Below are 17352 nucleotides of genomic sequence, written 5' to 3' on the forward strand. Positions count from 1 at the left end.
TGTACAGCATTATTTGTATTTTATTATTTTTATTGCACTTTCCACTAGCAACATTTTAGGATTGTCTAAAATGTTTCCAAGGTTTGTACAAACTGCTTTGTATGCAAGTTAAATGTGTCTGTGAAATATGAACAAGTGAAATTTGTCTGAAATGTGTATACATGTGACATTTCATAAATCTTTTCAGTGAAATAATTCAGTGTAGTGGTTTATGAAATGAGTATTCAGTGTTGTGAACAGGAAAGTCTTGGCGGATTTGGAGGGAACTGAACGTGGAAAAGACGCAGGCATGTTATCTCACAGCCACTAGGTGTCACAAACCGCAACAAGCAAAAGGCCAAGTGGCAATTCGAAATGCAATTAAACAAGCCAGTTTGTTTTTAGTTGACAAGTAGCCATCCATCAGTCTTTAAAAAAAAAATATGTATTCTGGATTTCTAGCTAGTTGTGATTTGTACAGCATCCTATTTAATATGGGTCAAGGAGAGCTGCTAGTTTACACCACCATCACAAGTTGGCAAAATATTAAATTACACTTGATATCTCCAGGACAAGATGGAGGGAAAAAGTACTCAGGCTAGCATACATCAGTCCTCATCCACGCCATCCTGTGTGAGATTACCCTTTCAAGGCCAGTAAGATGAGACTTCAGTAATGAAACGGTAAAAAACTGATTTGGTTGGAGGATATGAGAAATTGCTTTGCTTATTCTCTTGTGATCTGATAAGTACTATATGAATGGAATAGTTCTCAAAGGAGTGTCAATCTGAACCCCAAGCCTTTTAACTAGTGCAAATTAGAGAAAGGTATTTAGAAGTTTCGCCTCTGCTTGTTCAGCAAGTCTCTGCCAGTCAAACACTTCATCGTAGTGCACATAGACATCCAAGAAATGTGACTCCCAGTCTCTACTTACATGAAGAAACTAGACAAATCCTTTTATTTATTTTTTTATTGTGAAGACAAGACTTCATATGACTGAATAAAAATGCTCAAAAGAGAGAACAATAAACAAGGTCAAAATTTCAAATTCGTTTTGGTCGACACCTTTCTTTGTTGGGTCTGGTAGAGGGTGAGTGAGAGGGCAGGGATTGGGTAGGTGTACATGAGAAGAATGGCTAAAAGTATAAAGAGGAGATGGGAGAACAGACAAGGCAAAAGGAGAAACAAGAGGAAGAGGAGGGTACGGTCATGGATCATCAGTTGTGGCTCAAAATCTTCCAGAACGTTCTCGGTCTCTGGAGCGACGCCTCTCCCGATCTCGTCCACCACCACCACCACCTCCTCCACCCCCACCCCCACCACCTCCTCCTCCGCGGCCTCGGTCTCCTCTATCTCCTCGGTCACCTCGTTCCCGCGAACGTGAGCGGCGTTCCCTCGACCGTGAGCGATGTCTGCTGGAATGGGGAGAAGGACATGTCAGTCAGGTTTACCATAACATGTTTCATCCATTTACATGCTCAGGTTTTTGGGGGAGTTTTCCTTGTCTTCTCTGAGAGCAGGTTGGTTAATTAATTCAAGTTGGTGTATCTATACTTTGTGAATATGGGCCTTGGAATCAGAAACAGAGGTAAACCAGCAGTACCTCTTCCTGCGTCGTCCATAAAGCTCCCTCCTCAGTTCCCTGGAGATGGGCTTCAGGTGCATGAAGTTGCAGAAGCCGCCACGAGTGCATTCCCTGTGGAGAGGGGTGCTGGAGTTAGTGGAGTACGAGAGCGGCACTTCAGCAGAGTTCACCTTACTTTTTAGAGGATGTCCCGTGTACACGTTAAGCCAATAGATAAAAGGCCAAAAAAAATTATACCATTACCTATTATACTGAAGATTAAGGACAATTAACCTTGGAATATTAAACAATATGCCATATAGTGTCAATAGCACTGACCCCATTTCATACTGGCGACAGCAGGCTTCTCTGAAGTCTGTTACGGGGGAAAGCTCGGCTTGGATGGGCTGGCCATTAAACCATCGATTATTCAGATCCATCACAGCCTTCTCGGCATCCTCCTCACGACGGAACTGGACAGCGAGAGAGAGAGAGATTGAGAAAGGATTGGAGGTGAACTGATTCCAATGCAAGAGACACCAAATGTAACAGTTCACCCTCTCACATCATCCTCACCCACCTTCACGTAGACGTTCCCCACCAGATGGTCTCCGAGGTTGTCACACACATTCATCTCTTCCACCTCTCCATACTTTTCCTCCATCTCCGCAAAGACTTCCTGGAGCAAAAAACATTTTACAGTAGTGTGATTTTTTTTACTCAGTGGTACATTATGCACAGCCATAAATAAAATAAAGATTTAAGCTTTTTAAAATAATGGCATGGTTATGTGTGGAGCTGGATTGAAATACAGCGCCCACTCCGTTGTGGCTGATTGAGTAAACAATCACTAGATACTGGTGGAAGTGAACCCATGGGCGAGTCTAGACATTTTTATTCGGGTGGCAGAAGGAAGTTGTTGGGTGGCCTCCTGGAGGCAAATCAAAACCCAAATTTGGGTGGTACAGTACTCCCTATGGTAAATGATTAGGCTATAACATTGTAGTTTAAATTAAACAGTAACACTATTTTTTATTGAAATGTTCTGTAATGTACAAATAATATTTTTCCATGGGAAGATTGGGGAGGCAGTGTTTTTTATTGGGGTGGCAGCTGCCACCCCTTGCCACCCTTTAGATCCACCACTGAGTGAACCACCATTTACAGGTAATATTTTATAGATAACCACCTCGAAGAACTCATCGTAGTGCTCCTGCATCTCCACATCGCTGACGGCACCTAGTGGTGACGGGGAAAAAGACATCAGGGTCAAGCAAACCTGAGAACATACCCTTCAAGGTCAGCACAACTTGCAAAGGAAAAACTTACGATGTCTATTTACTATAAAAATGCGGTCAACTGAAGTCTATAGCTGTGACATTCTAATATTCTTCAGACATGTATAAACCTGAGTCTAGTTTTACTGGACTGTCTAAAGCACTCAACCAGAGAGCTGACCATGTGTACAAGGGTTAAGGGGATGGATAATGTCTGACACATAGGAGAATGACAGTGTGGGCCTACAGCATGATATGAAGGTGAGAGAGTGACAGAAAGAGAGAGAGAATGACTTAAAGTACCAGATCCCTGTTAGGGGGTGGAAAACTTACAGCGCAAACCATCAGCAGACTGGGCAGTGTTTTGAGGGTTACGGTAAATGTTCAAGAGGGCAATAGTCTGAAATACAAAAACATACATTGAGATATTTTCAAACAGGTTTTCTAAAAAGGTTTGTTTTTATTAGCTTTATGAACTGTACTACCCAACCCCAGCAATCAAATAACTAGCTGATCAATATCTGAGTTCTGGTGTCCAAATGGGCCCCAGTAGGAGCTGGCAGAGGACTGAAAGAGAGGTTAGGAGGGTCCACTGTACTGGTCCGAGCTGCAGGAGCAGGGGAAGTCGGTGAGAGTCTCAGAATGACATTGAAAACAATGGAAATAAAAGGCTACCATTTGTGACAAGCCAACATTGAGTCATTATTTTAGATCAACAAAACAAGTCGTCAGACTAATGGTAAGAAATACAGAGCGTTATGTGGCTGTTTGTCAGTCATTCTGAGACACTCAGGAAACAATACATGGCAGTCAGACCACCATCCCTAACTTACCTGAAAAGTGCAGCAGTAGACCAGCTTTTAAGTTAAGTCAACCATAGGCCCAAAGTATTTACAACCAAATGCACCATTTAACATGCTACCTGGACCTCAACACTAGGTTTAACACATGCACACCAACTTCACACCAATTAGTAAATATAACGCCTGTTCAAATAGCCTGTCTGTGTGGCCTAAGAGGCTGTCTTTTAATAAGACCTCAAAGCTAAAGCTTTTATGGTTTAACGCAGAACTAAGAAAAGTTCTAAAAAAGGTAGGACATCAGTAAGAGGGGGAGGGGGGTCACACAGAGCTAATCTAGAATCCTCACAGCTCAAAAGATTTCCAGCCTGCCATTGAAAAAAACATATATAAATTGGGGTATCCTGATACCGTTGTCAAATAAGGTATCCTTTGCTACCATAGAGGTGTTATGGCTTCTCCTGCTACAAGTGGTGAGACAAACAAGACCTCACAAGCATGTCAAGAAGCCTGCAGAAACCAAAATATGGGGAACGGGGAGCAAACTAAAGAGGAGCCGTAAAGGGCTAACGCCAGTCCAACATCTTCCGCTACACCCATGTGCAGATTTGAGATGGTCGGGAAGGTGAATTCCAATAAGCCACTCGGACGCCAAACTGGAGCCGTTGGCACATTCCTTATGCCCATTTTTGTATTTATATTAGTTTTCATAAACCCTGATCTCAACAAATACATATGGGTGTGGGCTTAGAGACTGATTTGAGATTTAGAGACTGAGAGGACTAGAGCGGATGCACTTACAGTGTGAGCCGTCGGCCGTCTGTGCACTGTTTTGGGGGTTACGGTAGATGTTTTGAATCAAGATGGTCTGCAGAGGGAAAAATAAAAATATATAAAAAAATAGACTAATTTCCCCCATAAATGTTGCACTAAGTAATGCAGATCATGTTGAAGGTGGAGGTGTTTGGTTTGTTCCTAAAACCTTCAAAAAATCTTCAACAAAAAAGAATCTTATAGGAACCTAGGAGGGGGAAGGGCAAAATCCCTGGACCTAAAGGAACCTACACATTTTAGGAAGGAAGTCCGCCAAATTCCAGGACCAATAGGAACCTAGAACCTACAGGAAAGTAGGTGGGTCAAATCTCTGGACCAATAGGAACCTAAAATCTGCAGGAAATTGGATGGTCCGAATCCCCAGACCTACTGGAACCTAGAATCTGCAGGAAAGTAGATGTGCCAAATCCCTGGACCTATAGGAACCTGGAAAAGAAGGCAGGTACCTGGTCCTATTGGAACCTAGAAAAGGAGCCAGGCAAGTCCCTGGACCTATTGGAACCTAGAAAAGGAACTGGGGCAAGTCGCTTGACCTATAGGAACCTAGAAATGGAACCGGGGAAATCCCTGTACCTATAGGAACCTAGAATTAGAACCAGGCAAGTCCCTGGACCTATTGGAACCTAGAAAATGAACGGGGCAAGTCCCTGGACCTATAGAAACCTAGAAATGGAACCGCGGACATCCCTGGAACTATAAGAATCTAAAAGCACCGCAAATCCCTGGGCCAAATCCAAGGACACAAGGGAACCAAGAAAAAATAGAACCCAGACATTAAATACTTCCATCAAAGACATCTTGTGCCCTATGGTAATTTACAAGTGAAGAAAGGCCTGGATAGATTTAACAGGCAGACAAAGGAACAAAGCTAAGCAGGATTGGACAAGCTGGGTGTTTGGCGTGTCCTCTTATGGGAGGTTAAAGTGGTAAAGGAGCAGTAAGAGATTTTAATAAAAGGTACAAGATCACCACGCAAAGGATGTGCCGTCATCAGGATCCTAAAACAGCAACTGCAGCAAAACTGGGTGCTGAAATCTGTACTTTAGAGTGGATGTCAGAGTTCTCCCTGGTTCTTTAGAGAGCTAATACAATAGACAATTAATGACTACTTATGCTGAAGAACACTTCCATTCCTTATGTACTTAATGCCGGAGAGTACTAATGGTGTAATAAAACGGATGGCATTTATCAAACGCTATAGCCAATTATCAAACACCACCACTATTTGAATTTATTTATTTTGACCACTAGGGGTAAGAGCCAAAATTTTCAGCAAAACATTTGCAAATGTAGCTTCAAGCAGCAAGCAGGTCAAATGACTCATATCTTTTTTGGCATCCTCACAACAGGGTTCAGAGCAAATCTCCAAAGTTTGGTGTGAATGCAAAGATTGCTAATATATGACCCAAATTCCTGTTTGCAGCCAACTGCCATTTTGATCAGCTCTACCAGACAAGCAGTTTCGAAAATCGAAATTCTGTTTGATAATACCAATAATACTAATTTTGTGAAGCTTGGTACGAAGATTCGTGGCCTGTGAAAAGTTTTTACACCTATAAGTAAAATCCAAAATGGCGGCTGCATGAATTCGTTTGACATGACACGTTTACATGGTTCAGCCTTGGCATCTCACAAGATAGACAAAGCAATGACTATTAGCCAAAACACATTTTTTGTGTCCGTTCCAATTACGTCAGGGGCTGGGGTTAACGTGACCATTGGTATACGTCAATCACGAAATCATCTTCAAGGATGTAATAGCTAACAAACATAACATCTTGCTGAACATAACTTTGCGAGCACTGTTGCTCGCAAAGTATTTCTCAACTTCTTGACCTCTTCATTGCTGGAATCCGACCATTGCGTTGTTCCTCGGCTCCTCCCCCAATGCCCGCTTTCACATTGCATCACGTTGCTGTTAGTGTCAATGCCCCATAGGTGGAGACATATTGTACACTGTGACGTAACAGTGGCTCTCTCTGCCCTGGAAAAGCAAACCGGTTGTCTTCCACTATGCTACCGGCTTGACCTGCCTTCTTTGGATTTCCATCTGGCAAATCTGGTACCCTGTGGGTTTTTTTGGTAGCACCTCCGTTGTGGTTCCAAGTGAGCCGAGACAATACCAAAAACGTGCAGTGAAAATACTGCAGATTGATAGAGAAATGCGACACGGGACGTCCTGCCAAAGGCCGCATTTTTTTTTTAATAGTGACTATAAAATTGTAGTGGCCTACAAAGCGGCCAATGTCTAAGAGCAGCCACAAATTCTCACACTGACTTGACATTTAAACCGCAAAACCAAGCTCTGATCAATTTAGAAGACTGCAGTTGTTCCTCTGTGTTGCAGACAAAAGGGATCCAGCGTTCAGTGTTGAAAAGGACATGTTGAAGTCGCTTCAACAACCAGTACGGCAGTGTCGTGGAAAACGAAGTATGTGACTCAAAGTATCGAGTCGATGTTCTGTTGATTTATCTTACCTTGTCCGATTGTCCTTCCATAGCATTTGCAAAATCAAAGCAGTATCGATCGATATTTCGATTGATCAATCTCACCACATCAAAATAATCCTGGTCGTAGGCTATGATTTTACGGTGCAAAATACTTCAGATTGTCCTAGCAGTGTAAAATAAAGTGGGAGAATAATTTTACAGTGCAAAATAGCCTACCTAATAAGATGTCCTATTTATCTAAAACAAAGGAGTAGGATGATTTTACAGCGTGACAATCTGACGGGTAGGATGAATTGTCAGGACACCTGTATCATGAAGTGGACAAATGGCTTTGCCTTTAGAGGGTTCAAGATTGAAACTGCACTTCACACTAAACTAGAACAATGTTTGCGTTCAGGAATATTGTGCACTATAGAGCAGTTAGTTGCAGATTTAAAAAAAAAGTTGTTTCTCTTAGTTAAGCCATACAGCAGCATGTGTGTTTTCTGCCATCCCCAAGCTGAAGCCTATTTTATTATTATTATTATTATTTACTTCTAGCACTGCAGTGTGTGCTCTAACACAGTCTTCTGGGCTGATGTTCTGGCGAATTGTACGCTATATGCTGTAAACTTGAGATGCACAAATAAAGGAAACGGCATTGCACATTATAGGCTATGTACCTAGACCACTCACTGAACATCAATAGTACATCACATTAATCAAAGTCTGCAGCTAGCATAATTAAGGTAGCATCTATTCCAGTGTCTCCCCTCAGGTCCAATCAGAATCACTTGGAAGTAAAGACCGATTGTGGAGATATTAAGTCAACGATTTTTAAAACCTATTGCCGAAGTATATTTACACACTTACCTGACTGAAGGTTGGTTTATTGTGTAGTCTGGAGCAGCGGTCCCCATGGCGACAGGCTCCAATTTTGAAATAGAAAGAACAGTTGACCCTAGAATTGTGGAAGGAAACAAATGTATGGTCGCGTCAGTGAATGAAGCATGGTTAGCCGCTAGTTCGCCATTAGCCTACAAGATAGCCTAGCTAGCAATCTAGGCTAACTAGCTCACGTTGTAACTTTTCAGTTGAGGTTATAAAATCTTGATTCTCGCTGTTTAGATTTTACAATTTGTTGCTCGCCAAAATACCAGCATTTAACTTTGTATATATTAGCGAAAATAAGATTTACGTATTTACTTTCCATCATGCGTAAATTGTCTGTTCAAATGTTTTGTATCACGCGCGCCAGTCAGAGCCCATTCACTGATGTGCATATTGAGCTAGCTAGCACAGCCCTCACAGAACCGCCGTTTGGTCTGCATTGTTTTTAGGTAAACATCCATCGTGTGTAGGATTTGCTAGCTGGTATTCGGAGGAAAGTGCATTGACAGTGCTTGTTGGTTTTGTATCAATAGTAAGTTAAAGTAAAATATTTACTTACTTGTCTTTCTCTGTTCCGAAGATGGACGCCAGGTACTCAGCCATTTTCGATTCCGTTAACCTTTCTGCAAACACTTCCGGTGTTAGGCCAAAAGTGGCTCCTCGAGTTTCTCACGTAACATCAATCTCATTGGTGCTTCTTCTCATTGGTTCTTTGTTCACATCTAGTGATACTTGATGTGCAACATACATGCTTTTGGGTCAATACATGCATGGCATGGTTGGCCATGAGTAAATGCTTTTGGGTTGAACTAAACCCATTGTAGAGTCTAGTTACAAATTATTCCCAACAGTAAAATAACATTGGCTACATAACTCATAAATCTCAAACATTAACAAAATAAAAAATAAACTCAGACTCGTTTGCATGTCAGGATCTCTCATTTTCCCTCATTGTGAGTACATGATTAATAAAACACAAACAAAAAGATATCCTCCAATTATCTGTTTCTAGCGCTACTAATGTATGTATTCAGCTCTATCAATCTGCAACAGACATCTAATGGGGATGGGATAATGTGTTTTGATGTGATAACAAAAGGTTGAAAGGCACTAAATACTTAAAGAAAGAAAGATGCACATCAAGTTAGACCATGCTTTATTATAGTTGCCACAACCAACAGCAAACAGGCTACAGTACATTGTAACATATTAGGCCTGTTAGCATTTCCCTTAAGTGGACACCATTTTCCAGGAGCAATACAGGTCTGTATTATTTACGTACATTAAAGAATTACATAAAACGTAGTGAACATATCAATACATAAAGATAAGCGAAACTTATGACACTTTTTCTCCAGGATAAACCCCTTATATTTACCAGGACAATAAATTAAAGGGATTTAATCTGGAAAAGTATATCAATTAAAATATCTAGAGAAATTCCACATTATCACATGGTCAACCACAGATTTACCAGAGTAGCAAAATCTGTCTCCAAAACTAGTCCCCGCCCCTTCTCTTGTTGACCAAAAACTTGCATGAATTCGATTTGAAGGCAGGCCTTCTTGCTACCCAAAGGGACTCGTACGAAGTACAGAATCTTAGAGGTTTGAAAACAAAATCAAAGGAGGTATGTTTATTTGATATCTATAATATGTAGTAAATAAGTTCATAACAAAGAGGGTGAACGCTTTGCTTATGAGTGTCTGCTATTGTGCCTCGTCAATCTTCCCGCTATTTTGTATTGAACGACTTGCTAGCTTTCATAGCTAACAAAGTTACAACTCATATGCTAGCTAATTGACTAGCGAGCTGTCTTCATAGTTTAGCGCAAAGCCCCAACTAGCTAGTTAGCTTGATCACAATTATTGTCAAGTAACTTAGGTAGGTAGTTACTGAACATCAAGCTTAACAGATGACTGATTAATTGGTTAAAAAGGAATCTGCTAAGAATACCCAACTAACAAGTTAGTAATCCAAACATTTCTAAATAGTAAAAATGTGCAATCTAACCATTAGGCTAACATCTTGGTTCTGCGTGGGTTGGTAAACCATGCAGCAGCAGTATGCATCGTCTCACGTCACTAGTTCACCCGCGGACTTAACAAACATTTTCTCAAAGTTCAAGTTTCACAAAAGGATCCACTATTTTGCTCATTATTTTCCACTCCTTGTTATGCTTAGTAGCTAGCACATCCCAATAATGCACTTAGTCAGTCAGGATGCTACTGCTGGCTAGCCGCTGGCTAATGAATGCTAGCCTTTCTGTGAACGCAAACACGAGCTAAAATGACTGGTTACATGTATTCTCAGTCTGGTAGATGCAAACGCCGAAGTGTTGTCTCCCTGTGTCCGGTTCTTCGAGGCTTTGGTACGTTGTGCGCTTAGTTGAAAAATAAGTAGAGATGATTCTAAGTTATAGATCGCAAATCCTGTATTTGTATTCTATTTCGAACGAGCAAATTACGCAGGTATTTCCCTTGACAGCTCTCGGAAGTCTGTAAACTTAGCCAGGATTTCCGGCTCCTTCCATTTGCCCTATGCTGTTTTGTTTCCGTTTATTCCATTTCCGTTTTAAAGTTTTCAAGATTCTAACTTTCCAAGGGAATTGTAATGGAAACGCAAACAAGTTATTGTCGAAATGAATTGTTATCGTCAAATACAGTTGTGTGCTTGATATGAGACTCGAGGTCTGTAGTGCCTCGCCCCTCTGCGTATTCTCGGACCGAATTATGTCAGATCGCGGTCATATTTCCATAAACAAAGCACAACTATCCTACACCTATTCTATAGGCATTACAGTCACGAACACGACCGAAATGTATGCGCTAATGTACTTTGCTTAGTGTTAAAAAAAAGTAAAGATTTATTAAGCGATGGCCTATTGCAAGGCCTGTACACATTTGCTAGGCCTCGCCCTCGAGTGGGCAAGTATTAGTACTTTGAGCTCACACTAAAGTCTCACTCGCCCAATGAGAAATCGAGGCTTTCACCATAACATAATTCTGAAGTATGTATAGTCCTGTTAAAGCCACTAAAAAGCGCTTTTCTTTTCCCAATTTAGAATTACTTTCAGACGACGAAAGATATCCAATGGTGTATTTCGCCAGTCTCAATGTCAAAGACCTTAAGAATAACTAAATTCAGAAATTTCCTTGAAAATAAGGACATTCCCATTATAAATACAAATATTTTTTACAGATTAAATGTTAAATACATAAATATACTTAAATAAAAACTTACATTTAAATGTACAGTACTTGATATTATGTGCAATTAAATGCTACTTAATGGTTTTTATAGTTGTAAAGCTTGTTTGTCTTTAAAATGTTTATGACACAAATGTGAGCTAATATAACTCTTGAAGATAAGTTATCATATTTACCCTATTTAATTGTTGTGCTAGGTAACTCTTGGGAGGGAGCTCAACCATGTCTAAAAGTGAGACAGAGGAGATGATAGAGATTGAGATCGATGGACAGGAGAAACAGGGATGTCTGGAGGAAGGGTGAGTAAATGGACCTTTGACATGACTTGGTCAACAGACCAAAAGCAGTGACTGGAACTGTCTCCCCCCTGTCACCACTTATGCTTCTGTCACTGTTGTCATCTTCAGGGTGGAAGAAACAACCATCACATCGGCCGACTTGATCCAGCAGGACATTGACATCAACGAGCCAATTGGCAACCTGAAAAAGCTTCTCGAACCCCGTATCCAGGTGTCTCTGGACGGCTATGACATCTGTCTGCAGGACATGCAGGTAGAAATGGAAGAAGTAGCCTCTCTGTTCTCATAGTGATATCGGCCTGTGTTCGGTTTGTTCTTATCTTTCTGTCCTCCACAGTATTTCCCATTTTAAATTCAACTGAGATTTTCCACTGCTCATCCTCACCAGACTCTCTTTCTTTATCTTTTTCTCTCTCAGCTACATCCTGATCAGAGCCTGTTTGACCAGGGAGTAAAGACAGATGGCACAGTGCAGCTCAGCCTACATATCGTCACAAAGCCAGGTACTTGATGCACACACACACACACACACACACACAGACAGACATTTAGTCATTTAGCAGACGCTCTTATCCAGAGCGACAGACAGACAGACAGACAGAAGACACAAAGATGTGAGCAAATGTTCACATGAAATATCCTTAAGAAGACCAAACTGTCAGCATTGAACCTCTATAGTTGTGTTATGTGTGGAGGTGTATCTTCACAAAGTACAGAAATCTAGTTATCAAATGGAGTCACTAGATTATCAAGGGTCAACTCTCCCACCCTCAAAGTGTATGACTCTCCTTTTGTCTTCATCATCCTTTCTCCTTCCCCCTCTCCTGCTTCTCACCTCTCCTGTCCTGCACTTGGCTCTGCTCCAGGCGAGGAGAAGCTCAACATCCTGGAGATCGTGAAGCCGGTGGAGACGGTGGAGGTGGTTATCGACCCTGACGCCGCTGGGGAGGAGGGGACTCTGGTGGAGGAGGGTCAGCTGATCGCCATGGAGCGCTCCACCCTGGCGGATGACACCTCGGAGCAGGTGACCCGCTGGGCGGCCGCCCTGGAAGGCTACCGCAAGGAGCAGGTCCGTCTGGGCATCCCCTATGGTGAGACACAACCCCATGCGTATGTGGTATGTTAAGAAAACGGACGTCTTTAGCCTTGGACCATAACCTTCAAATGTGTCTGACTATATCTCTGTGTGGTACAGTTTGTTTCTTGTTTTTAAGTTGAGTGCACACATTTAAGAACATATTCCTTGTTCTTCTCTTCCCCTAAGACCCAGTGCAGTGGACAGCAGACCAGGTTATCCACTGGGCCGTGTGGGTGATGAAGGAGTTCAACATTGATGAGATGGAGGTAGGAGGGATTCACATCCAAGGTCGTGACCTCTGCTCCTTCAACCAGGAAGAGTTCTTGCAGAGGGTCCCCAGTGGAGAGATCCTATGGAGCCACTTGGAACTGCTGCGCAAATGTGAGTCACCAGGAGTGTGTGCGGGTTTGGAGACACTGTTCAACATAGACGCATATACATGACAAAATACACATGTATGCTAGGAAGAGAACACATGGACTACTTTATACACGAAATAGTCTTAGCAGTTGAAGAAACATTGTAACGTGGGTTGTGTTCTTCCAGATGTATTGGCCAGTCAAGACCAATCTGGCGAGGCCACGGTCACCATTGACCAACGTAAGTGGACAGACTCGGAACAAACAGAGGTTTTCATCAACGATGTACTCAGTGAAACGGCTCGTACACTGCCTCTTTTAAAAATAACCCCAACCCCCACCCTCCAGCGGTCCAGATCATCCCAGCCCCGGTGGCCACGCCCACCACCATCAAGGTCATGAAGCAGAGCCGTGGTGCCAGGACCCCGCGCATCTCAGGGGGGGAGGAACGCAGCTCACCTGGCAACCGCACGGGTAGGTATCGCCAGGCCTCCGCGGGCATTTGTGTCGATTACGTCAGACACGAAAGGTGCCCGTGACCATGCCGAATCCAATGTTCCGTAGAAACAGAACGAGCTTTACTCGCCACGTAAGTTCGCACAAACGAGGAATGTGCTGTGGCGGGAAGGCGCATATGATAAACATGTTACGAATCTTAAACAAATCAAAAGTACAAGTCGAAATCATTCCTACGCATTGAAGTGCTTCCCCGTGCGCGTGCTCGTCCTCAGGTAACAACGGTCAGATCCAGCTCTGGCAGTTCCTGCTGGAGCTGCTGACGGATAAGGACGCCCGGGATTGCATCTCCTGGGTGGGCGAAGAGGGCGAATTCAAGCTGAACCAGCCTGAACTGGTGGCCCAGAAGTGGGGCCAGCGCAAGAACAAGCCCACCATGAACTACGAGAAGCTCAGTCGAGCACTCAGGTCCGTGGCGCTGCCTCTGCTTGCCTTGCACGCGTGTCATTTCCTCAACAAAACAGGCATTTTGTTCTTTTTTTTTGTCAGCCTTCTATGAAACAGATTGTGACCATAGTCTGTTCTCTCCCCAGGTATTACTATGATGGGGACATGATCAGCAAGGTGCAGGGCAAGCGCTTTGTCTACAAGTTTGTGTGCGACCTGAGGACTCTCATAGGCTACAGCGCCGCCGACCTCAACACCCTGGTCACAGAGTGCGAGCAGAAGAAGCTGGCACGCATGCAAATGCACGGGATTGGTCAGCCCATCACCACAGTAACGCTGGCCACAACCACATTGGATAAGGACAGCTGAGGGTCGGGGGTCTTTTTTGGATCTCTCCGAAATCAACGTTTGATGCCAGTGAAGATCTGTGGAAACCTAATGGGTGGAAAGGGTGTGATTGTAGCTGCAATTTAGCTATTTGAAACTGTCACCCCTGGTTTGACCTTTCCAACCTGCTCAGATCTCCAAAGGGGCATGGGGTTGATTTGGGATGGGACCTGAGAGAAGTTGTCCCCAAGACTGATTTAAGATCAGTTTTCTGTACCCCAATCATAGCCTTTGCCGTGAGGGGTGAACATTAAACAGACCCTCCGGACCTGCTTCCCAGACACAGATTAAGCCTGTTCTAGAACTGAAGTTCTTCCAGTGGAGAGTTGTTCTAGTCTAGGACCAGGCCTAACCTGGGGAACCTGCCCTAAATAATCAGTGTCTATGGCCAACTTTGGGGGCAGGGACGCTGTTTGTTTTTTTATTTTCATTTTATTCTAACCAGGGAGAGATGCTTTCTTTGAGTGCGTATGGTCGTGTGAAATGATTGAGACCCCGAAGTCTCTTGTGTGTGCATATGTCTGTTTAAGAGACAAAATTGTGAACGTATATGCGCTTCGCATCATTGGTTCCTTCTTGTAGTTAAGTGGGGTTACCATTGTATATACCGCTTATCCATGTTTTTGATAGCCTCAAAGGGCAGTGTATTTTCATATTTTCCATTTCTAAAGGATCTGTTTTGTATTTTATTTAGTGTCTCTCGAGCTGGGCCTTTTCTGTCCAGCAGGGGGAGTAATAAAGTGGCAAATGTTCCTATTAAGCTCCGAGAATCTCTCATTCAGCGTCTGTTTGCTACACAAGAAATCTTTACAGAAATGTGTACTACTCTCATACTCAAGTCATCCACCATCAAAAAGATTCTACCTAACAGATCAAGGCACAAAAAAGGCCATGAGAACATGGTCTTTCGCTTCGCTTCACCTCACCCCCCCCCCCCCCCCCCCCCCCCCCCTTCCAATTTGTCCTAGTTGCCCCTCCATGTAGCACATGACCCCCACCCCACCCCACTCAGACCTATCGATAATGCATGCGGATATAAACATCACACAGACCAGAGAGCTGTATGTACATTCAAAACTTTATTGATGGGATAGTGTAGAAAGCTTTTTCTCTGAAGCATTAGAAGCAAAATGCAGCGCCACACGGAGTCAGCAAGTGTATGAAAGAAAGCCTTCATGTTCACCATTAATATTTGAAGATGCCGACCAGCTTGTCCTCACAACATCAAAACATTCACCTGATTTAAGAGCTTCAGTTTGCGTCTCAGCGTCGCTATGTTGGGTAGTGTGTAGATCTGAGATAATTGCACGATATGAATGTCACATTCTTGTTCACTGGAGGTTGTACTGTTTAAATTATTTGGGGAGAAATGTCACATTTGTACAGTCCTGTAATACTGATCTGAGAGCAGTGCCCTAGCTCCCACCTACAATGTGTAGGTCAGGGATCCATGAACAAGCTATTCTACCCTACATTGACTGGTCTGAGATCAGTATAAGCCTCAGCTTTGGAAGCCAGGAGGTGAGATAAGTAAATAAAATATCCGACAATAGGCAAGCAGTTGCTAATCCACCACAGGACAGACACATACACTGCAAATGTATAAAGGACAAAAGATAGAAAAACAGTTGGGTGTTTGAGACGAGTCGTGATATATAGGAAATGTGTGGCAGGGGAGTGAGTGTGTGGGAACGACTAAGATAGTGGAACAAGAACACGGGATGATAGATGTAAACACCCTGTTCCTTTCTCAGTCTCTTGTCGATTTCCCCTCTCACTCAGATTGCTCCCGCGCTCCCGCGACTTCTAAACGCTACACGCAGTGTGCAGACACCGCACGGAGGGACGACGACGAGGTGGAATGTATAGAGTCGGTGCACTTGGGGGAAGAAGTAGCTGATGGATGAGTTTCACGTCGGCGAACCATCCAGAGTGACATAAGAGGTAGAGTGGAATGCTGACGTGTCCCGAAGGGAACGGAACCTGGAATGCGAGAATCACAACCGTCGGGTCTCTCAATCCCGAGATTGGGACTAGAACCATGTGTGACCTCTTTCTCTACGGTATCACTCATCCTCGGTCCTAGTCCCACATGTGCTGTACTAGTTACCAAACAGGGAACAGAGATGGGGGCAACAGAAGTACACCGGACTCTACATGAAACTTAAAGTGCATAGAACGCAAACATTAACACAGTAACCCACTTCCTCGGTTACATCTCATATTATTATATTACATATATAGAGCATTCTGCCCATGCAACAAACACAAAGTGAGGCATGAGGGGGGGGGGGCGGTAATTCAAATGAAAGTAGAGATTGTGTAAAGCATGTCTCTGTGACAACAAAGCAGACCAGGTTCTAAATCATATTTTTCTTCCTCATATCACAAGATCACAAAGAAGACACTAGAAATGTACAATCCTGCTAAACGGGAGGGCAGGTCTGTAGAGGGCCGGGGCACCGGCTCACCGTGGCCATGTACAGACAGCTTATCTCCCATCAATATTGCCATGCACTACAATATACTTACAGCTAATGTCTGGCTTTACTTCAATACATTACACACAAAATAATGAAAAACTGAAAACAAAACATTCAATATTCTTCATCCTTATTCTGATCATGTAAATATATTTTTTTTTATTTATTTTTTTTGGCGGTTTATTTTCTACGTAGGTTTTTTTTTTTTTTTTTTTTTGAAAAACAAAACCTGAACCATTGGGCGTAATCCTGCAGAGAGAGAGAGAACAGATCAGAGAAGCTTCCACCCCTCCCTCCCTCCTCCCCTCCCTCCTCCCCGTCCTCATCCCCTCATCGCTAGCTCTAAGAGCTGTTATGTCACCAAATACACCGCACAGCTGTCATCTGAGAGATGTGCGTGGGAGAGATGGGGGGATGGATAGGGCCAGAGAGAGAGAGAGAGAGAGAACGAGATGTAGAGAGAGGATAAGAAGGATTCGTGATAGGGGTCAAATGGGCTTATGGTAAACATTATTTTACCGGGGGACAGGGGCTGACTTCTGAGATGGAAACCCCCCCCCACCCCCCCCAAAAAAAGAACTGGTTTTGTGTCAATTCTCTGTAGAAACACAAATGTAGGTTTAAATCGGACGAAATGCAGGTGAAGACAAATACCCTTGTCGGAGCAGTAGCAGCTGTGGCGACGAGAGGATCTACCTCTACAGGGGAGAGATTATACAAGCATTGTGGCTTTGTTCCATTGAGTTCTCTAGCCACCTTCCCCTACCCTCCGTCTGGGGTAGGTGTAGCAATGTGGAGATGGCTTCACCTTGCCTTTAAAACAGGTTAAACTGCATTCTCATCCACACTTCTGTATCCA

At 43.2% G+C, this 17352-nt stretch overlaps 2 protein-coding genes across 6 annotated transcripts; one reads left to right on the forward strand and one right to left on the reverse strand.

The window, feature by feature from the left end:
• Nucleotides 1–931: 931 nt before the first annotated feature.
• u2af1 (U2 small nuclear RNA auxiliary factor 1) lies at nt 932–8425 on the reverse strand. 4 transcript variants are annotated; one of them, XM_047047455.1, is made up of 8 exons: nt 8335–8425; nt 7758–7845; nt 3154–3220; nt 2733–2782; nt 2124–2222; nt 1883–2016; nt 1583–1675; nt 932–1394 (listed from the first exon to the last, which is right to left on the reverse strand). In XM_047047455.1, the coding sequence occupies exons 1-8, from the start codon at nt 8376–8378 to the stop codon at nt 1208–1210; spliced, it is 762 nt and encodes a 253-aa protein (XP_046903411.1). In that variant the 5' UTR covers nt 8379–8425; the 3' UTR covers nt 932–1207. The 4 variants fall into 4 exon arrangements, with proteins under 4 accessions (XP_046903411.1, XP_046903415.1, XP_046903412.1 ...); XM_047047459.1 differs by lacking the exon at nt 3154–3220 and adding an exon at nt 4422–4488; XM_047047456.1 differs by lacking the exon at nt 8335–8425 and adding an exon at nt 4422–4488 and having other exon boundaries at nt 7758–7823.
• A 539-nt stretch (nt 8426–8964) lies between these two features.
• Nucleotides 8965–14766, forward strand: gabpa (GA binding protein transcription factor subunit alpha). Of its 2 annotated transcripts, none has more exons than XM_047047655.1 (10): nt 8965–9405; nt 11182–11283; nt 11392–11536; nt 11702–11786; nt 12150–12374; nt 12548–12742; nt 12908–12961; nt 13069–13194; nt 13452–13644; nt 13770–14766. In XM_047047655.1, exons 2-10 carry the CDS (start codon nt 11207–11209, stop codon nt 13990–13992), a joined length of 1323 nt encoding a protein of 440 aa, XP_046903611.1. In that variant the 5' UTR covers nt 8965–9405; nt 11182–11206; the 3' UTR covers nt 13993–14766. The 2 variants fall into 2 exon arrangements, with proteins under 2 accessions (XP_046903611.1, XP_046903612.1); XM_047047656.1 differs by lacking the exon at nt 8965–9405 and adding an exon at nt 9412–10146.
• Nucleotides 14767–17352: the final 2586 nt, after the last annotated feature.

Source organism: Hypomesus transpacificus, chromosome 23 (assembly GCF_021917145.1).
Source record: "Hypomesus transpacificus isolate Combined female chromosome 23, fHypTra1, whole genome shotgun sequence".
NCBI classification, from domain to species: domain Eukaryota; kingdom Metazoa; phylum Chordata; class Actinopteri; order Osmeriformes; family Osmeridae; genus Hypomesus; species Hypomesus transpacificus.